This window comes from Typopeltis vanoorti, chromosome 15 (genome assembly GCF_054136105.1).
Source record: "Typopeltis vanoorti isolate ZY-2024b chromosome 15, IOZ_Tvanoo_1.0, whole genome shotgun sequence".
Lineage (NCBI taxonomy): Eukaryota > Metazoa > Arthropoda > Arachnida > Uropygi > Thelyphonidae > Typopeltis > Typopeltis vanoorti.
In genome coordinates this window covers 56,811,674-56,835,253 of record NC_143563.1, presented here as the reverse complement: position 1 = coordinate 56,835,253, position 23,580 = coordinate 56,811,674, and the positions used below count along the sequence as shown (strand labels likewise).

Sequence of the window (23,580 nt, the reverse complement as noted above, 5' to 3'; positions counted from 1 at the left end):
CAGATCAGTGCTTCCAGATGGCTAATCAGAAGGTGATATGTGGTCTGGCATATTCGCCTCCACCACTGTTGTGTGCAGAGGCTGAGTCCTGTTGGAAGGTCCACTGCCTACCATGAACCGTTTTGGCAGTTAAACGACTATTCAATGGTGAAAATCTTCTCGTTTGTGAAGAGGATATCTCTGCTGTTAGCTTACCACCGGAAAGGTGCCTTTGATTTTATCACTCTCTGCCACATAAGTTGTGGTGTTAGGAAATGTCCAGTTGAATTGACTATCGCCCCCAAGGTCATCAGTAAGTACACGTGACAGCGTTCTCTTCGAAGCGTTCATTTCTAGCGACATCACTTTCTGCGTTCTCATAGGATTACGGAGGAGGCATGCCTTCACAACCCTCATAAGCTGTTGCGTCCTAACACAGCGTGGTCGACCTGTTCGTTGGTGGTCAGATACGTCTTCTGTATCGTTATAACGGTTAACAGTGCGATATACAAACATGCTACTGATTCTGAATGTTGTCAGCGTGTTGAAAATAACAGGTGGCTGCATTCTAACCTTGTGAAGTGCTATTACAACTACACGGTTCCCATAATCTCCCCACTGTATGCTAACCCGTGCTAGACAACTCCCCTCTCTCTCTCTCTCTCTCTGCTGATAAACACGCGAATGTTGGCTGCATCCAGCGCCAATGACGCAACCGGGCTCATGCATTTCTGTGGGAAGCGCGAGGGCGTGCGGAAGTTGTAACAGTATTTATGGCAAGACTGTGTGTGTGTATTAATATCTATTCTACAGTTGTTGTTGTTGTCTTTTTTTTTTTTTTTTTTTTTGTATAGGAGAGGGAGGAACAATATTACGCATCTGGTTGCTTAAATATAATTTTATATAACATTTTGAATACATCCTGTCCCCCCCCCACACACACAAAAAAAAAAAGGTCTGCCAATGCTTTGATTTGCTTTTTATGTTTCTTTTGGCATAAATTGCCGGTTGGCCGAGTTGGTAGCATATCCACTCTTCCACCAAGAGGCTGCAGTTGGAATTCCCCCTCTTCCCCAAGAGCATGGATGTTTGTGAGGGTCTTTAGTAAGAGATGAATTTCATTGCCCGATTCTCGCTTATTGAAGGCCTGAAGTGGCTTGGGAAAAAAAAGTTCTATGTTTCTAGAGCAGGGTTTCAGAATTATGTAAAAAATAAATAATATATATGCATATACCTTAATGTTCTGTGCCTTAATGTAATATATACCCTAATGTTCTGTACCTTAATGTAATATATACCCTAATGTTCTGTACAACCTTTCATGGGTTGAAAGGTTGTCAACAACAACAAAAAAAAAGTCTGCCGATGCTTTGATTTGCGTTTTGTTTCTTTTGGCATAAATTGCCGGTTGGCCGAGTTGGTAGCGTATCCACTCTTCCACCAAGAGGCTGCAGTTGGAATTCCCCCTCTTTCCCAAGAGCATGGATGTTTGTGTCTTTAGTAAGAGATGAATTTCATCGTCAGAATCTCGCTTATTGAAAGCCCGAAGTGGCTTAAAAAAAATTCTATGTTTCTAGAGCAGGGTTTCAGATTATGTAAAAAATAAATAATATATATGTATATACCTTAATGTTCTGTGCCTTAATGTAATATATACCCTAATGTTCTGTAAAACCTTTCATGGGTGGGAAGGCATTAAAAAATAATAGTAAAATTATCAGAAAAAACAAATATCCAATCCATATTCTGGTAATCGAAACAAGTCTAAGAATGTAGTTTCTGATCGAGCAGGTAAGCGTAAGGAAGCCAAAATTTTGCGTATATTTTATAAGATCATCATCATCATCATGCGTATCAAGGTTTAGGCCTAGCATGGCCTGTTCCGGCCTTAGAAGTCATCGTCGAATCGTTTAAGAGAACGTCCTGGTTTTCTTTTTCCTAATGGCTTGTACTTTAAGGCTTGTTTTGGTAATCTTTCTGTTTTCATTCTTTGAACGTGTTCCATTCATTTATGTTTATATTTTTTAATTTTTTCTATTACTGGTTCTTGGTTTAATTCTTTCATAATTTCTTCGTTTCTTTTGTGTTCAAATAGGGTATACTTTGCAGTTTTTCTCATAAACTTCATTTCTGCTGTTGTTAATCTTTGTTTGTCTTTTTTGTTTTATTGTCCAGATTTCGCTTCCATACATTAAGACTGGTAGGGCTAATGTATTGTGTACTTTTAGTCTGGTTTGTTTTTGAACTAGGTTTGGTTTAAATATAGAGTTAATTACACCCGTTATTTTTAAATATTTTACAATTTTTACGTTTATATCTTTTTCATTTTCATATGTGATCGTACATCCTAGGTAATTAAATGAATTCACCTGTTCTAAGATCTTGTTATCTATTACTATTTTAGTTCTTGCTGGATCTTGTCCTTTAAAGGCCATAGTTTTTGATTTTTCTGTTGATATTATCATACCATAATCTTTGGATATCTCATTTATATCTAAAATAGCTTTCTGTAGTTTATCTTCAGAATTTGTAATTATTATTTGGTCGTCGGCAAAGAGGAGAGTGTTCAAGTTTACTGTAGAAGAAAGTTTAATTCCTTGATATAAATTTTTATTCCGTTTTATTATTATTTCATTTAAGTAGATATTAAAAAGAGTTGCTGAGAGGGGACATCCCTGTCGGACCGCTTGGTTTATCTCTCTCGTATATGATAGCTCGTGATTTAATCTTATTTGTATTTGATTATTTTCATATATACTTGTGATAGCTTTTAGGATATTATTTGTCTTTCTTTTAATATGTTAAATAATATATTTCTTTTAACTTTGTCAAATGCTTTTTCAAAGTCAATAAATGCAATATGTGTTTCTAAATTGTATTCTCTTCTTTTCTCTATTATTAATTTTAGGCAAAAGGCCGGGTCTATACATGATCGTCCTTTTCTAAATCCATTCTGTACTTCTAAAATAAAGTGTTCGGAATATTTCATTAGTTTGCTATTTAAGATTTTGCTATATATTTTGTAACAGGAATTTAGTATACTGATACCTCTATAGTTTTTAGGGTCATCTCTATTACCTTTTTTAAAGATAGGAATCACAATTGCTTTTTTCCATTCTATTGGATTTTATAAGATATATGTAAGATTAATTTTATAAGATTCATACTTTTATTTTTGCTTGTTTTCTCTTGCTCTTGATAATGGGCTGTTGTGAGGGTATCTGGTTGCGAGAATATATTTAGAATAATGCAACATTTTGGATATATTCTCACATCTTTGCTGAAAGAATTTTGAGTTTTGAAATTGAAGTACCTTAACATATTTTTGAAATAATTTTAAAAGATTTTAAAATAATGTGAATAAAAACAGAATTCAGTTGAATCGGCTTAATAGATTCAGTGCAAGAGGAATAACTCTACGATCCTGCGTAAAATCAACATCCAATCAGTATTACATAAGAAGAATACACCAGCTAAAAAACTGTACATCAATCATAATTAATAACATAAACGGTGATTTAATAAATCCGAAAATCTTAATTAATAACATCATGGTTTTGGCCTTTTGGCAAAATTTTGAGCTTCAAAACTTCATAAAGCAGAAATGTTTTAACAGCAACATTAAGGCAATTTATTCCTATACTGAAGAGAATGGTTTTGAAATCTTTATTCCACTATCATTACTTCATTTCAACGTGGCTAGTCTGAAGATTGGATAACATCTCCTTTCTCCGACCAACAGGATGTCGGTTAGAATCCTGGTGTGACATGGAAGTTTGTTAATAGCTTTGGATGGGGAGACGATTTTCATCGCCTGGTGGGTGCGACTACTACTCTTCTTATCGAAATACCTGAAGTGTCTTTGAAAAAGTTCCATGTTTGGTCTCTAGAGTAGGATTCCCGAATTATCTAACCCTTACTCCACCCACTGTACTAAATATGCTAGGGTTTGGCAACCTTTGGTGGTTGGAATATAATAATCTAACAGCGTCACCAATAAACAACATATTGCGCATTCTAACCGATTTTCAAACAGCATAACAATGTTTATCAGAAACAAATAAATTGGCCTACAAATACCTCTACTAATGTGACATATAGAGTCATCAAATGGATACACAGCATTATATATGAAAATATCATTAAAAGCAATATACAACTTTGTTCTTAGCAACTGCCCAGACTACTAAGAATTTATATCCAAATTATTATTATTATTATTATGCGGGCACCTCACCTCCGTGGAGTCCTAGTCCCGGGAAACTCAAACTCTCCACACAATATCTATCATCCTTGAACTCACCGCCAGTTGAGGAACTTACAACTCTGGCAATGCATTCCACTCGTTCACAGCTCTCCAACCGAAAAATCGAGTCCTTGCACACCCTTGTTAACCGCACTCTTACTCGATTTCCAGGGATGACCTCTTGTTCTGCTCCTGCTAAAATATTTCCCCTGCATGAATCCTATAAAACCTTTTTCGTAACTTAAATATTTCTATCGCTCCTCTCTTTTCCGCCAATGAACCAACTTCTGGAACCCGCAAATTCAATCCACAGACTACTTTACATTTTACAAAATACACTTTAATATTTTAAAAGTCATTGGATGCACTTATTTTTTATTCCCACGTGGCTTAGTTTCATGAATGGTGTCATTTCGTGAAATGAAGAGTCACAAAAATCGGAGTTAAGCTTACTGTATATTAGATTACTTTGATGAAACATTACGAACTACTACTGTCCATGCAACTTTCATTGTTATCGAAATCTGTGAAAACAGCAATATTCACGCTTCCGTTTAGTGATTGAATTTTTCTGTAACCATTATCCAATCCACCTTTCAGCCGTATATTTATTAATTACTTAGTCGTAGATCAAGTTAGTAGTGCTCCTTCCGAGATATCCAGTTTCTATCTCATTTGGTACTGAATTTCAGAAAAACATCCGGTAGGATTAGATTCGGATTCAGATAACTGTGCAGGTGGAAGCAAAAGCGGAGTGAGTCAGTTTTTTTAACAAACTGATTTGGATCTACTCAGGTTGTTAGCGGTTCTGTCATCATTTACAGCAGAGACGAGGTCACGTTTCTGAAGATAACCACTGGCAGCATCTTGAAATATTTTTTCAATAATAAAAAAAAACCATAAAGTTTGAAATATCTCACTTATGATAACTTCAATCCCTCAGTAATTGAATTATAATCTACAGTGATTATTATCAGTGAAGATTCCAAAACAGTATGGAAACATAAAAATTCCATTTAAAACCATAAAATATTATGATTAATATAAAAATGTTACGGTTGAGCTAGAAAAGGGGAATGGATACGTCATGATACTTTGGGATTTTGCTAAGGCTTTTGACAGAATAGAGCATGGAAGACTATTGCATAAATTAGAGAATATGGGACTAGATTATAAAATATTAGCGTGGATAAAAGGATAGCTGACTGACATGAAAAAAATGGAATACAGAGGGGGGGGGGGCATGAGTCTTCAGGATTTAATGTGGTTAGTGGTGTACTACAGGGATCAGTCCTTGGTCCGCTGTCACCCAAAATTTACATTAATGACATTGGGAAGAGTTTGACATGCGACATATAGCTGTTTGCTGATGGTGATGATGCAAAGATAGGTAAGGTAATCAGGAATGCTGCTGATATGCAATACTTACAGAATGATTCGAATAGGCTGGAATTGTGGGCATGTGAAAATGGCTGCCATTTCAATGTTAATAAATATAAAGTCATGTACTTTTGTGTAATGAGATATCCAAAGGCATATTATATTGGTGGGATTATGCCTTTGGATATAATATGCCTTTGGATATCTCATTACAAAGGCATATTATATTGGTGGGATTATGCTAGAAGAAACTGATCATGCTAAAGATCTTGGAACGTAGTAGATAGGAAGTTTAAGCTCAAGGGCCATATAGGAAAGATTGTAAATACACCTCAGAGGATAATTGCAATGCTGAAACTAACCTTAACATGTAAGGATAAGGAAGTCATTTTTCCTCTTACAAGGCCTTAATAAGACCTCACTTAGACTATTCTAAGAAGGTCTGTCTCCTTGTTTCCGTGGTGATTCTGATACGGTGGACAGAGTGCGAAGGGGAGTGTTAAAATGATATCATGATTATTGAATACAGATTATGAAGACACATTAAGTATTTGTGGACTGCAGCCACTAGCAGGCAGGAGAAAGAGGGATGATATGATTGAAAATTACAAACATCTGAAAGGATCATACACTATAACTGTAGATGGAAATTTTCATTTTATGGAGGGCGGGGAAAGGACGGGAGGGCATCCTTGGAAGTTGAGAATGAATGTAGTCAAGAAGGGAGTGAGAGCTAAATTTTTCTCCCATAATGGTGCGTAATTGGAATGGATTGCCATTGGAATGCATGTAGTGTGAATGAATTCAAGAACAGGTGACAGTTGGTGAAGATGATATGTAGCTTCTCTCAATAAGAAGGGAAGTCTGACTTCTGGGAAGTCTATCTTAATAATAATAATAATAAATTCAAATGAAGGCGAAATTAGTCGGTCTCGTATGAAGATTGGGTTGTTTTTTTTCATCCAAAAACTTAGGCTTTTGACTTGCAAAACAGGTAAACTAACTAGAGAATACACGCAGTTATCAGATAAAAATACATTTGCGAGGTAGACTTTCTTGTTGTGGAGCAACCACTCTCACTAATCCACACGAGATAATTAGTGTACTATGAAGTGACCGCACAGAATTGATTGGTGTAGGTGGAGTGGTCACCTGCGATGAGGCCTGGATCTTACATATGGAACGATAGGTGCCTTTCAAAATGAAAGAGAATGGCAACCACATCGATTGAACTATGTGTGCTAATCACACATGGCCCTTTACAGAGACAAACAAAAGACAGCTGTACTTTAAAACCATCACCACCTCACATCCACAGAACACACTTGAATTCTGGAAAAATTATTTTTCTATATGAGCTGAAATTCATCAAAAGTAATTTTATTTAAATAAAACTTTAAAGCAAACATATTTCTCTAGATGGCAAAATGCCAGGTGGAAAAAACATTTCGTTGCCGTTTCTAGAAAATGTTCCACTGCACAAACAAACTCACAAAAATATGTAACATAATTCTAGGTGGAAACAGCATGAATTATTCCATGCGGTATTTTTTGATTATAAAGGAACGTAGAGCCAACTCATAAAAAGAATCGAATAGGCAGATCAGGTGTGTTTTAGTATTAAGCTGAGAGACAGCATTCATAGCAGGACAAAACTGGAGAAATAATGACCGTGCAGAAACTGAAAGCGCTAACCAGTTAATATGAATATCATATTCTAGGTATATTACATGATACTTCCAATGTATCATGTAATATCAGTAAGTTCCGGCGAGGCGTCATCTGTGGGGGACCATGTATCCAACATACTTAAAGATGGCTGTGGAAATAAACAAAAGTAAAGACCTGAAAAAGCGAGAATTCTAGCCAAAAAGCAAAAATGAATCAGCCGGGCTGTCAGTCTAAAAACTATGCAATGAATTTCAACAGAGATTTCGAAATGTTCATTTCCATGAAACAGTGAGAAAAATAGAATATCTGCAGCTGTTGCCTGATTATTGAAGTTATGACCTTGTACCATCCACAATAATGTCAGATGCACAAATTGTGTACTGCTGACCATTAACAGTAAGTTGTATGACCAAAGGAATGAAAATTCAATCTAATCCATTGATCATAAGTTTAGAGTTTGGAGACGACCACAGATTTTTGATATCTCTGTCATAATTCTGAGAAGTGATTTACTGGGGATAACATTGTAATTCAGTGCCTCAAGATGACTAATCTCTCAAGCAAACCTGATATTCAATTTGACAGTGTACAGCCTATGGAAATACCACAAGTAATGGAGTCTTCTGTGAAAACAACTGATGTAACGATAAATGTGCACTATTCATCAAGCCAAAAAGTCTGAAGAACTTGGCCAGAGCTGGGACTTATATATTTTCCCAAACAATAATCAAACACGTATGGGATATTGCGAACGTATAAGCACCAACTGTCCATTCAGTATTTCTCTTACAAAGAATATTCTTAGAAGAGTAGTCCAGAATCCATTTGAATGAATATTGATTGCTTCCGGATTCTGTACTACGTCGTGCGGAATTTTTACAGTTAGACGTACCCGAATTACTGATAGTCACCTCTCTCTCTCTCTCTCTCTCTCTCTCGATTCCTTTCTTTTTCTTTGTCTAAATACTACATATACATTCCTGAACGAAAACCAACGATGTTATTTTATTATATGAAGAAAAGATGTCGGCGCGATTAGCCTAGTGGCTTTGTGCTTTGCAACCTGGAAAAGGAGTGTCCTGGGTTCGATTCCCATCGCCGACGTGAGGAGCTTATGGACCTTCCTCAGCCATAGCCAAGTTAGCTAGTCTTGGGAGTGGAGAGCAGGGTTTTCTCCCCAGTTTATCTGGGATTTTTCATCCTGCAAGCAGGCGGAACACACGGATATACAGCTATAAATACTTAACCCCCCATGAGGGGGGGAGGCTCAACTCGCCCCAATAGGGACGGGGAGGAAAAGGGAGGAAACTCCATATAAATAAATAAATGGGCAAACGATAATTATTACGCTGTAATTTAATTCCAAAAGATCGACTCGGCAGCTATGAATGTAAAGTTATAATCGGGCATAATTTTTTTTCTTTTTCTTTTTTTTTTTTTTTTGTCTATAAATAAGGAAATTGTTGATATTGTACCATACTTTGGTCTTTGGTGCTGCTAGTATTATGCAGCAGCACGTGACGGTGATTTGGTTTTTTTTTTAACACGAGGTCAAGAAAAAAAAATAATAATACACACACACACACTCACTCTCACTCTCTCTCTCTCTCTTAGTATGCATTAAAGCTATGAAAGTGGACTGCTACAGAAGAGCCAATTAAGATAGGGTGATTTAAAATGCGAAAATCAAAGAGATTAACAAGATTTCTTAGACTGGCTAGAGACCGTAATAAGGTTTAGCATTCTAAGATTCAATTTTATGAAAATACTGTCTTTTAAACTTTATTTCAACGCTGAGAATATTCAGAAAAATAGAAAATAAATGCAAAGTTTTAATTCAGTATATGTAATCGGAAGAGGGAGAGACTGGTAAGCTGCGCGAACGCCTGTTGACTAGTCGCCTTTCATTATTATTTGCAAGCAGCATTTCGTATTTATGTTTTCTAACTATTTGACATTTATTAAGCTAAATGATTTTGGGCTCATTTAGCTTAATCAAAAAAAAAAATAAAAAAAAACAAGATCTAAGTTAACTAAAATTTTTAGATATATTTTTTCACATCTTTGCTCTTATACCTGTGCGATTGGGGTTGAATCTATTATAAGATCAGAGCAATGAAAGAAGGGCTATGTATTCCCGCGAGTTATAAGATTAACCGATTAATCGTTAGGTCATAGAACAACAATTATTTCTTTACTTATTTCAGTACGAAAGTTTTGCCCTAATAAACATATGTTTACAGATAAAATACATTTCTGGGAAACTCGAAGATTTCCAACGCTTCCATTGCTGTATAAAAAATGATACAGCAATCCAAGTTAAAGAGTTCAAACCCGTCGGGGTCATGAGAAACAATGTCTGTCTTTTCAACGGACAATGAGACGGTGTCAGACGAAGTGACTTTCATTATTATTATTATTATTCTAACTTACGAAAACTAGAATATTTTCATTCGGCAACCTGGACAGAAAGAGAATCAGCTAATGCCTTTTATTCCCTTATAAGCGGGGTCATTTTAACCCTAACTTTTGGAGAGATAACTGGCATTCAATTTCCATCGGTAGCTGATTAGCGATAGCTGGTCCAAGACTATTACTACTGTTGAAGAGATTAGCAAACAGGTGCTGCCATCTCGTGCTCTCTAACACGATATGTTATTGTTTGAAATAGTGTGGGTTCTCCAGGAGAAAAAACCCGCTTGCCCGTGCAAGAGATCGACTAACTCGGGAACAGGTCAAAGAAAGGCTTAGAAAAAGTTCCTGAAGTGGCGTTTGCTTCCTCAGAGTTAGGCAGCCCGAAGAAAGACCTAGGTTCAATTCTAGGCAAGCTGGGAAGAAGACACATGTAATTAACAGATATAATTACACTAATCTCTCATGGTCTTTAGTTGCAGAAGTTAATATTCTAAGCTACCAGCTGAAATATGTTGCAATTAAAAGTGCACGAGTCGAAATGTGAGTATACGAATTTCATGCTTTCTCCAAAGAATTTCTCAAACAACTGATCACGCAATTTCCTTGAGAACCTCTTACACTTACTCGAGGGGGGAGGAAAATCTTCGAACATAAAAAGTAACATGTTTTTACGAGGACCTCTTTATGCGTCGTATAAAGAATAAACCAAACAAAATAAAAATATGAACAAAATCAAAAACTTTATATAAATTTGGTTTTGTTATGAGAAAAAAAAAACATATTAAAATGCATCACTGTGATTTCTTTACACGAACTCCAGGGTTCGCTATCAATAGTTGCTACTTGAAGAAATAATGCTAAGCTTAACTTTATTATCATGCATATAAAGAAAGTATCTTGTAAGAAAATCAATTAGTAACTCACAACAACAAACATTCAAGTTTTCTGAACAACGAAAAATGTCTATGCAAATAGTGGTATTATTATTATTATTATTATTTTAACGGTGTCTCCATGGAGTCAAAAGACTCATCGCGGGAGACCAATCGCTAAAAACATATCAAACCAATTCATAATTCATCATCAATAATACACGACACTAAACACTAACACACGAGCCGCCATCTTTTCAAACCCCTAAAGTATGATCTGCTATTTGTGAAAATCGCAATATTATATTTGGAAAATTTTTCAGAACTATAAAAGGAAGAGAAAGGAATGAAGTAAACAAAACTCACGGTTAAAAGTGCGAAGCACTGCAGAAAAATAAACGACCGCTGCTTTGTTTTTTAACCATATCTAGTCCATATTTAAGCAAAACTTCAAAGCGAATTGTATAAAAAAATATTAAAAATCAACCGAAGAAGCGTAATTAAAGTTAGTGTACAAATAAAATAATCAACGTCATCCTACCTTTATAAGCATCGTTATTTGATATAAATAAGCTTTCGAAATGCAATAAAGGATTTTTTGGAAGCCACCATGTAACAAGATAATATGCAAAAGACACTGAGAACGAGAACTTGACGGAAGTACGTAACTAGAATTTACAGATAACAGCGCCATTTAGAAAAACAATATTTTATTTCATCTTCTACAGTTTCAACGTATCGTTTGGTGTATTTAGTAATCGCCAATTACTAAATTTACGGCGATTGCTAATCAGTACAGAACAGTAACATTTCACGGCATTAGAAATTCGAAGTTAAGAAAGTATTATAAAAACTGTGAGCAAAATTGGGAATAAAATGTAAGCTTTTTTTAAAAAAAAAATAAAATTTAAGAAACGCTGAAACAATTGAATAAGAGATGATAAAACCTTCAGTAGAGGTGGAAAAGAAAAGTTTCACGTTTATCGCTATGGCAATTTCTCAATTCAAAAAAGTAATCCACCAGAAGCACAGATTTTGAAGAAAAGTACTTCGACTATGTTCAGCACGTTCTCGGCTCATCTGTTTGAAAGTGCACTCAGTGCTGATGTGATTGAAAAAAGAATAAAGCGTCAAATCGTCTTTGGACAGCATTCGATGACTTTCTTAAACATCAGCGATGATATTTCAGTTCGACTGTTCACTTGTGCTTTCTGCTAGATTTTATGTAGCAATAAATAAATAAATAAATAAAATAAAATAAAACAAACATATGCGTTCCTGTCTTATTTATATCCGTTTAAAAAGCTGCGAACTTAATCACCAACCATTGAGTTTAGATTCATATGCAATGTAGGCAGTGGTAGATCCAGCTGTGTATGTCGGCAGAGAAACAGGAATGTCGGGCGCCTTCAAGCAAGGCAGGCCAAAACAATATTCTGAATTTTTACTTAACGAAATTCTCTCTCTCTCTCTCTCTCTCTCTCTCTCTCTCTCTCTCTCTCTCTCTTCATGATCAGTTAGCCCACAGAAGAAGTAGGGCTTTTGCTTACGGAAATTCGGATTTTTCAACCGCAAAACAAGCGAACCGGCCATAAGAGCACATCCCATTTGCAGATAATGCAGATAATTAACCGCCCTATCAACCTGCTTCACTGCTTATGAATCAGGTTTATAAAAAGTTAAGTTACTTGGCCAAGACAGGCTGATGAACCTAACACGAAAGCAAAAATGAAACGAGATATACCTAGAATACGCCTAATTAAAACTCGTATATTCTTATAGAAAACTATCAGACGTTCCCGGTATCTCCAATCCTCAGAATGATCAATGCACCAATACTTTCTCAATTGTCCGGTTATTATCCGAGATGCTATCAAGTACTAGAAAGGCCAAGAACTACACCATATCATCTTTGCCAGTGCTCACAGAGCTTCTGTCCATAAACAGATACATCATAGACGCCACAACTGACAATTTCTCTTCTCTACGTGGAACACTGTAAGAATGAGATCCATCGGAGATATTCTAATTTAAAGTGAAAAATTCCTAAACATCCTCCAAAAGAGGATCCCAAAGTAAAATCACAGTACCGACACAAGTGAAATTAGTAGTTGCAAAAGCCTATCCACACTTCAGTGAAGTCAGGAAAAGCTTGTTTCCAGGATGACAAACTTGAGTTTCCTAGAGGAAAAAACCCTACTTGTTATTTAGTAAAAAATTTAATTATATATACATCAAACTGAGAGGTCGCAAAACCACCAAACACTAACAATGCTGTGTTAGACTTTTAGCCAAACACCTATTTTGAATAGCATCAAACATTCTTGGTAATATAATGATAATTAAAAAAATAATAATAATAAATAAATAAAAACTCGCAGTTTCGATACAGATGTCCGAAGATTTTTTTCACTTGAAGTGAAATTCCTAATCTTAATGTTATAAGTTGACAAACTAGTTTCTTCTCGATATTATCAGAAGGTGTGTGTGGGGGGGGGGGGGGTTCTGTCTCTTACTTGGTAAATGACTTACATCCAAAGTAGGATGTAAGACATTTAGGTGCCCCCCCCCTCCTTCGTGAATAGCAGACAAAAGTAGAATACACAGTTAGCACATAATGCTTACTTATAAACTAATGACAATGTAAAACATGCTGCAACTTATTAGCAATGAAAGGTAGATTAATGCTTCAGTTTTAATTAGAACTACAACCCTCACAGTACTGAAATGCTTAAAAACTCAGTGGATTACGAAGCTTTGGAGCCTTTTTAGCTCATTCAGTAAGAACCGATACCCTTTGATTGGGAAAAAAAAAAAAAACGCGTTCCAATTCGTCTACCACGCGAAGAATCTTTATAAGACTTTTCAAATGAAAGTGAGTTAGCCCGTCATATGGAGATAACAGGATTTTTTCCCCTCTCAGAAACTCATGTTTTTCATCCAACAAAACAGACACATCGGCGTCCGCAATTAATAGTCATAAACACACTGATCTCAGCTTTATTCCGGGCGTAAAAATTACTTTTCTGTGTATAATTAATAGTTCCAATTTTTATCCTAACATTTTCGAATATTTATATTATAAGTAATGCATAATGAAAAAAAATAATAATAATAATAAACGAGTAATTTACATTACGCCATCTTGTTTTAAAACTCTGAAAATTGCGAGAGAAAAAAAAACTGTTATAACAGAGTATCCATTATAACCAAGGTGGTCACCGTATTAAAAATATAGAAAACAGTGGGGGGGGGATCCTCTATAACTGAGATTTAGTGCGCTAATTCTGCATCCCAAAGTGTTCAAATAATTTCCCTTGATCTTACTGATATTCAAAGACTGAACGCACGGTCTCTGGATATACCTTACTGTAGTTGCCCACATCGTGTAATTTCTGTGGACTATTTCAAAAGAGCTTTATTCTCTTAGTTGAAAGAAAACGTCATTACGCTTTTGCTGTAATATATAGTACATTGTTTATGTAATGCCTACTGTAAAGGAAAAAAATAAGAAACAACAGAAAAATAATAATTGGGATGTCCTACATCCCAGTAATTAAATTGCCAAGGACCTATTTCGGAATGAACCTGTCATGGGGACAGCCCACCTACAAAAGCTGATGAATTAGACGCCAACTTGACTTTGTTAGAGACATGACTTTGATCTTATTGCCTGTGTCGATGTAAACTTTGTGTTAGGTTCTCAGAATGTGCTACAAATTATTGTTATTTTTTTTAATTTTATAAAAGGCCAAGATTCTAAGCTTCTTGTACCTTGGTCAGCTGCATTACCTCGTAACCTAAATATTCTCCGACTCACAGATCGAGGTTAAGAATATTCTAAGACGGTTTCGATAGCCCTCGAAATATGCGGTGTCGATATATATATATATATATAAATATATATATATATATATATATACTAGGGGGGGCACGCTCCCCTGGCGCCCAACCCTCCCATGTTCCGGACTGGTAGGCCAGTTCTCCTTCAATTCTGATGACTCGAATTTTGAAGACTCGACACTTAGGGTATCCCCTGAATGTCGAGTCTGCGAAAGGGGAGTTCCCCCCCCCTCCCCCGAGTTCCGGACTGGTAGGCCGGTTCTCCTTGAATTCTGATTACTCGAATTTTGAAGACTCAGGGTATCCGCTGAGTGTCGCGTCTTCAAAAAAAAAAAAAAAAGGGGGGGGGGGGAAGCTCCCCCTCCCCCGAGTGTTCCGGACGTAGGTCGGTTCTCCTTGAATTCTGATGACTCGACACTGAGGGTAGCCCTGAGTTTTAAAACGTTTCAAATAACTTGACAAAAAAACGTGACACAAAAACGTTACCAAAAAAGGCTTATCATTTTATATTATAAAGTATATATATATATATATATATATATAATTATCAGGATAACTTCCAGATAGTGAAGTACTCTTTTTCTGATGATTTCATTGAGACTCAAACAGTGTACAAAAAAAAAAAAAAAGAAAGAAAAGTGGTAATGTCTATGCTAAGCAGCTGAATATGTGATTAATTATCACAATTACCCGATTCTTCGAAACAGTTGTCGCATACGACATACGTGAAAAGTGGGTAAGAAAACTTAGCCAAATGGCCAGTCAATGGGACATAGCGTAACCATTAAGCATACTATTGGAAAAGACAACAGTAACCCACTAACATGCTTACTGTAAATTATAGTAAACACGTTTTCAGTTCAGCGTCGCATAAGAATGGACATCATCTACAAGGTTCTTTACGCAGTCAATTTATTTGATTTGGAAACAAAAGGATAGTACATTTCCTGGTCACGATTACTAATTCTCAAACATACAAAACTCGATGAAAAAATGCGCATGGACAGTTTTTAAGTGAACACCACATCAACGCGCTTAAGAGAGAAAGATGAGGGGATGATGGTTAGTGGATGTGGACAATAAGCAGTGAGGAAGCGATTACGATGCAAAGATGCAACCAAAGGAACAAAACGAATGATTTAAAAATAGAACTCAAAATAGAAAAAGAGTGTGTTTTATATCTAAAAGATTTTGATGACGGATTTAAGACATGCACCCTTGTAAGCCAGTAAGTAGAGACTTTTGCATATGTCAGTCATGGAGTCAAGTAGATATGAGCCTTTACTACAAACAACGGACACTGCAGACTAGCAGAAATGAAAGTTGACCTGTCGCCATGTAGTACCCACACGGCTGATGACAGGGTCGGGTTGTTTTGAATTATGACCTAAGCAGCTAAGGCTATGAGGCCAGTGTATTATGTACTAATTGGGAATTCTGGCTGACTTGCTTGCAGAACCCTGACGGTTTGGATGCGGGGGGGGGGAAAGATTACGAGAAATGCTGCAGTTTTCCCATTAAGCTACTAGTTTTGACATCTCCAACCCATATGACTGCACAATAATATTTTGTAAGGAACAAAAATGGTTATATAGATAGATACGATTTCTTCTCTATATAAAATTAAGCCAGTTATCACCCTCAAAGTCTCCACGAGAAAATGGCTACGTCGCTGGTACATTATGGCCGGAACAATACTGTTTTCGAAGTGATGTACAAGAATAGGAAAAATTAAGAAGTACTCTCGTGCCCTCTAACTATTTTGTCTAAGAATGTAAGCATTTGAAGTAAGTCGTAACTGGTTCACAAAAGATAAGCTAGATTTATTTTTATTTTGCTTTCAAGAAATACTAATACACTTTCATCTGGAAACAATTTTGTACTTTGCGTGTGTACTTATATCCTAATCCTTTCTCTAGGCTGAAATTTTATTGTTTAACACATGCTTGCTAATACCGGAAGAAATAGTTGAAGATAAAAAAAAAAAAAAAAAAACGTCAAACAGCGCAGCACTTTATTTCTATCCCTCATGGAAAAGCTGACGATCTACTGGCTGAAAACTAATGCACGAAGCTGTGTGACGCTAGTCCTTAGGATCTGATGAAGGGCTTGCATTTGTCAACTCGATTACTTAAAAAAAAAAAAAAAAAAAAAAAATATATATATATATATAATATATAATATATAATATATATATATATATATATTATATATTATGAAGGAAAGAAAGAATTTCGAATATCCTGTGGATATGCTTCAACGATCGTAAAATTTCAGAATTTTATTACTCACTTATTCAGTTCGGAGGATATTCTGTCACTGTCCCCGGTCTTTTACATAAAAATAAAATTTCGTTCATCGTCATTCTTTTAGCTTAGAGCTAAATGCTATTCACAATTGAAGAACTTGCTCATGTTGAGATATATTTTCTTTAATTTATTATTAGCGTAACGTTTATATTTCCTAAAATAAAAGTTCCAAAAATTACTTATAACGTATATGACGTCACACTTCCTTTTCTGAATTGTTAAAGCAAATATCAATAGTCATTTCTACTGCGAAAAAAACCGTTTACTGTTGGTGACTACCCCCCCCCCCCATATACATGTAAATAACTTCTGCTTGTTTCTCTTACACAGAAAAAAGACCTAACTTATCAAAATATCGGGATGGAGTTCCATAAAATAACTTTGAATGAAATTAACTTTTAACACTTATTCAAACGTATGGTAGCTATTTCGTATTATTATTATTATTATACACGTTACATGGCATTTTTGTCAGTTAATTGTGTATATTTTCTGACCGATTTGGCGTTTGGGAGGACAATCAAACTCGAGTTTTTCAAATAATCTTTTTAAGAAATCTTTTCGCAATAGAAGCTACTGACTGTTATTAAAAGCAATCAATAAATATTAATGAATGTTATTAAAATTAATTAATATTTAGCCCTAATATTTTAAATACTATATTACGAATTTCCCCCTTTTTTTCCCTCCTGAAATTCCAGTTTTTGCTTCTGAATTTCTAAATTTACCGGACTCCTGACCTCTGATTTCCAATTTTTCACGGATTTTTCTTCCTGAATTTCCAATATTTGCCTAATATTTGTTCCACTGAATTCAAAATTTTTCCAATTTTTTTGCTGAATTTCCAATTTTTTTTACCCTCATTTTCCCCTGAATTTTTCAAATTATTTTTCTTACGTGAAAAATATTATTATTATTATTATTATTATTATTATTATTATTATTATTTAAACTTAGGAATACATTTACACACAAAACTGAATTTCGAAATTAAATCAAAATATTTAAATATCGTTGACAAAACGTATATAAATTAAAATCATTTTAATGTAAATTTAATTAATTTTAAATGTAATTTAAAATAATCAAAGCTTTTTTTTTTTAAATTTTCTTATTTGTTATATATTATATGTTATTTCGGGGCTTTAAATTATGTTAGACTTTCTTATATTTTTACTGGCGACACTCAATTCAGTCATTATGTCTCTTCGAAATATTTAAGCGCTGCCAAAATCAGGAAATGAGTTCACAGCTATAAAAGTTCTGCCTACATATTATTAATTAGCTCGTTTTGATAATCTTACTACGTCTTTCCGATAACTCTTGCACTGAATGAACGACGCCTTCATTAATCAAACCCACACGTGTTTCGCACTTGGCCAGCGAGTCAAAGACAACGTTTAATGTAACTCTGCCGCTGCTTGTTTTCAAACGTAAATATGTTTCGAAGCAGAATTCAATCTACAGCAGCAGCAGCAGTTCCGAAATTGTCGTCTGAGTTCCGCTCTCAAATCGAAAACGCTGCCACGAATAATTACGAAGTTCGTAACCAAACGGTCGCGTGTCGCAAACCCCTTTGCAGCCAGCCGTAAGAGGAAATGACCTCCTGTTCACGTCTAGAAAGCAGTGACCGCATTACATAACGTAACATAATGTTCCATCTCTTGTTCGGCAGACACGACTATCTCGGCGCCGCACGTGTTTCACACGTGATAGAATGCTCATACTTGCACTACACTTCTGGCACTGCGAACCGAACGTGGCTTGGCAGTAACCAGAGGACATTTGATCACGTGCAGAATGCGGAAACGAGATAACGCTGTTTGGGATAAGCCATTAGTTATTTGGAATTACACGGCTAGCAGCAGTACAAAGACAGAACAACTGAAACGTGCAGTAGACTTCGATGAAGAAACAAATGCAAGAAATCGTCTGTTTCTAATGATTATGAAAGCCATTCATAAAATCAATGCACACAAACACGTAGCGCTATACAGAACTATTTCTAAAAAAAAAAAAAGTAATTTAGGAGATTTAAAATGCCAGTCGATTATGAGAGTAATTGAAAATAATAACACTTGTAATAATATAAAAAAGTTTACTACTTGATGAAATGTCACTTTGTGTCCACGCAGCCTGTTTGAATTATGATTATAAATACAATAATAAATACTATCTATCCTAATTGAAACTTGAGATATCTGAAGAATAACAAATCTAGTGTCAGTTTATTAAAAGTTCGATGTAGAAAAAAAAAAATTATAATAAATAAATAGAAATATTATATTCGTCACCAGATGGCGCCCTAATATGATCTAAGTACGACCGACTGGTGTAGTACAGCTGGCGATAACTTTGGCAAATAACCTTCGATTAACAGCATCTTTCCATTGCGAGATGTTGGAGTTTCATACGGATCGTCACCATCATCAAACGTTTCCGGGATTGAGATCCAGAGACGTTTTATGAGTACCACAGGTGCACATTATTACTGGAGGTTTGCCTTCTTTAATTAGTGGACAATGTTCAGTTTCCACTATCATCTCTACAGGTAAAGATGATTCTACAGGTTGATTCCGAGTCGGTCAAATACCTCGGAGACAGCCCTTTCACTTGAAGGTGACAATTTTCCAGTTCCAGAAAGTTGGATATTTACTCCAACAAACTGGCAGACGAACACTCGATCATCAACGGTTAACAAGTTATGTATGCTATATAAGATACACTGTTGCTAACAGAAACTTCGACTGATCAAATGTAATTGTCTACTTCGCTCATTATAAAAAAAAAAGAACAAAGAAAAAAATGGTTGAAAAAAAAAAAGAAAAAAGTTGTATCTGCCTTGAAACCTTTGTGATATTAAATAATTAGCAGAAGTGTTTCACGAAACTTTTTTTTCTTGTGCTCACTAGGACTAAAGACAGAATACAGATCTCATTTTTCTCTCATTCAATACACTTGCATGAGATACAGCTCTGCCATCTGGTGTCGAATATTATTTTTGCTGTCAAGAAAACTTCGTAGTTTAATATACAAATTTAAAAGTAATCAGATTTGTCATTTATAATATATACACACAAACGCATAGTTTTAACTATGAGCAAACAATAAAATAAAATAAATGACAATGTTATTTTATCAATTTACAGAAAGTTATTTGCTTTGTTTTATTTTTCACTCTTTCGAGAACATCCATCTCGCCAAGATAAAACGTGTAGTTGATAAAAAGATACAAAATAATGCACATAAAGAAACGTTTCCTCACTGCTTATTCGGCAGAAGCATTTATAAAGATGATAAACGATCAAATTTTACATGAAAAATCACTTGTAATGTTTTTTAAACAAAAAAAAGGAAAAAAAATTAAAGCCTTTACTTTGTAAAGGCTTTAAATTCAATAAAAATTGCTATATTATTATCATTATTATTATTATTTGCAACCATTATTTTTGCTCACTGTATGATGGTAGTGAACACGATACTGAATAAAAGAAAGCATTTCTTTATAATCCACATTACACTGGATTCACTAATAAATGTCAAAACTCGTAGCGAATTATTTACGATCAGTTTGGAAGAGCTCAATCATTTTTATTTGAGAGTGACGTAACAATGATTTGTAAGCAATCTCTTGTCTAAAATCCCGTAAATTTTAAAATAATTCCATCTTGGTATAGTAAAAGAGTAATAATTTTATTAATACGTAGATTATGAGTCGAATTCATCACCAGAGAACTTAAGAAAAAGGGCAGAAGGGGAGAAAATATCCAGATTTATCAGTTAAGTAATAATAGTGTTCGTTATTCTATGACCTTGGATTTCAGCTCATCTCATAGCTACAATATTCACGTTCTGACTAGACGGGTTCTCCGGATAAAATCATTCCTGTACTATATACATTTCTTCCTCCATTTACTTTAATTTCCATGACTCTCTCTCTCTCTCTCTCTCTCTCTCTCTTCATCTACAATCCGATAATTTAAATCTGTTAAAAGAATAAGAATATCTAATAATCATTGTAAGAAAAACGAAGTTAGAATAAATCCATCTCATATAATTAATAAACAACTGATTTACAAATCTTGCAACTGCAGTTTCAACGTCATCAAAAACAACATCGAAACTGTTGAAAATCTTCGGAAAACGTTTTATAATTTTCTACCATCAGTCTTCCAAAGAGAAGCCGTACGTATCAAGAAGGCGATCGTAATCGTAACTAAACAAAAAACAAAGTCACAATTCGATGACATTGTTTAGGAGATGAAGATGAGAAACATAAGGTTTCTCATCCTCATCGTAGTTCAGTGTTATTAGTATGTGTGTGACCTTGGAGCGAATTACTTTTCATTTTATGAAAAGTTGAGATGTTTGTTGTGATGTGGCTTATTTATGCATGATAAAAAAAAAGAAGGTTTAGTTAGTCCCACTATCAGTGAGAAGGTGAACTAGGAACTAAATGACATTATTAAAATAGGAAATAAAAATGAATGCCATTAAAATAAAGCACTTTTTTTTTTTAGATACCAGTTACAATTTCATTTAAAAAATAATAATAACGATGAAATGCATGTCGTAAAAAACACACCGACTCTAGACCTTTTTTTCAGCCCAACACTGGAAGAAAGAGAGAGAGAAAGAAAAGCCTCATAACCAGGAAAAAGTGGCTGCCAACTTTCTTGGAAGTTTACAATGAGGGCACGAATTTTGCAAAAGCGGCAGTTCAAAACTGCTGCCGGTTCGCCTAGATAGTCGTTTTAGCTACTAATTTTGGAAAGACCAATGGCAGTCGCACGAGTTTGTGTTTAAAAACACATTGGCCTTACTATATAGGGAAAAAAAAAAAAAAATGATGGTTTATTTAAGAATGGCCGGTCCCGGTTGAGAAACTCACCATATAAAAACATCAAATTCTGGAATAACTAAATAAAAGAATAAATAAATAAAATATAAATTTGTGCGCGCGTGTATGTTACAGGATGAAAAATTGTGTCCTAAATAACTTCTTTATAACAAACAGAATTTGTTGGTATTTACAATCTTTCATTCCCCCACCGAAATTCTATTTTTCCAATCATAAAATCTCGCTCCTCTATTTGAAAATCTTGTCCCCATGCAGGAAAAAGCAGAATGAAAGAAAAGTGGTTCCACATAAGTTAGTCATCACTTGACTATATTGACAAAGATAGGCTAATGTCATAAGCTTTTCATAGCACGAATGAGATTCAAAAATTCTTCCGGAATGGAATTAAAATGTATTTATTCGACGCATAGAAATGACCTTTTTGATACACCAACGTGTAAGTCTGTGAATAATGGGAGGAAAAATAAAAAATAAGCACTTGACATCTGTTTCTTTCCCTTTCCAAATTACACACGTAGGTCCCCCCGTTGTTTTCTATATAAACAAAGTCATGAGTAAAATCTTCAAGAGTGAAATGGCTAAAAGACATTTCAAAAATTCTTTTATGGACTATTTTGCAAGAATGGAAGTGTGCACGGGTCTTACTGTTGAAAGGAAAAAAGAGCAATGATGTACAAATAAATAAGGATTGAGTACTTCGTGCTGAGGGCAAAGAAGGAGGCGGAGTTAAGTTTGGGTTTGTAAACATTCTAAGGTTGATATGCACCTGTCGTTGAAAATGCTTGAATTTTACACATAAATGCAGAAATAGATAAATAAATAAAATAAACGATTTAAAATTACTTTTAGGAACTTTCGGACAGACTATTAAGCTTACCATTGAGATAAGTCAGACTTATTATATTAATTCAGATACAAACTGCGATGGTTCTAATAAATCCAAATACAAATTGCGAATTTTGGCGATTAACTTATCGTATTAGAACAGTTCTAGAAATATCAGATGATCCGATGCCAACTTCTATCCCGTATACGGATCAGAATCTTATTACGTCACTCAATCAAAACTAAGAAACCGGCCAACCAACTTCCGGAGTAATAGAAACTTAAGGGTACTAAAAACAATAGCATTTCCCAAAAAAACGTGTTAAAACATGACTGCTATCAAATGCTAAGTAATGTGGTTTGTAGAGCATCTTGTATCACCGAAATCAACACAATGTATTACTGGAATTAATAAAACTGCAAAAATTATAAAAACACGTAATTATTATCGGCTGCCAAATAGAAATGTGAATTTAAAGATTGTATATTGGAGGTAACTCATCTTATTAGTATGTATGTGCGTATATTAAACAAAAATCCAATTAAGATATTTATATTTCTGAGATTGGTATACTAACTGAGTGCAAAAATATTCCAATAACAGATAAACTTCTTTCGCTCGTGCCATATTAACGATATTTCAATATTACCTTTAAGAGATGTACCTTTAATTGATCCTGACGACGTCTGTGGTTGAGTTACTTCCGGTTTACTCAGGCTCGTCACCCACGACATCGAAACGGCACTCTCCGATAACGCACCAACAGCGGCTAAATCCATTCCAGCAGGCAGAATATTTCACCCGCCGTCTTCCACACAAAACCTTGCGTTTCCTTGCATTAGTGGCTTCGATCACGGACCGGCCGCACCCTAGCGGTTTATCCCTGGCGTTTCCTCTGTTGGCACGATACCACACACGCACGCACATATACACACACACCGCTCAACGCTCCCTCGCGCAATGAGGCTTCCCGTTAGACGGCCGGTCCGGTCAACGTGCTCTCCAGCGTTTCGCAAATAATCCGCAAAAAGGCAAGCGACATTCTCCGTCACACCTGTTCACTCGGCCAGCTGCCTTCCGTATGAAGTCGAACACGGAGTTCCCAATAGCTCGTCGAGTGCAGGCCACTGGAAGATTCCATCGTAGCAATATGAGGTAGGAAGGGTAAATACGAAATG

The 23,580-nt window shown here is 35.3% G+C and overlaps 1 protein-coding gene across 2 annotated transcripts in view; it reads right to left on the bottom strand.

Moving 5' to 3' along the window:
- Positions 1-23,136, bottom strand: part of LOC150098781 (putative nuclear hormone receptor HR3) — a 240,295-nt gene extending 217,159 nt beyond the window's left edge. For both annotated transcript variants that reach the window (XM_090404768.1, XM_090404769.1), the window contains exon 1: positions 23,052-23,136. In XM_090404768.1, coding sequence (XP_090260894.1) covers positions 23,052-23,136 — 85 coding nt within the window. The remainder of the gene's footprint in view (positions 1-23,051) is intronic.
- Between the last annotated feature and the right edge of the window lie 444 nt (positions 23,137-23,580).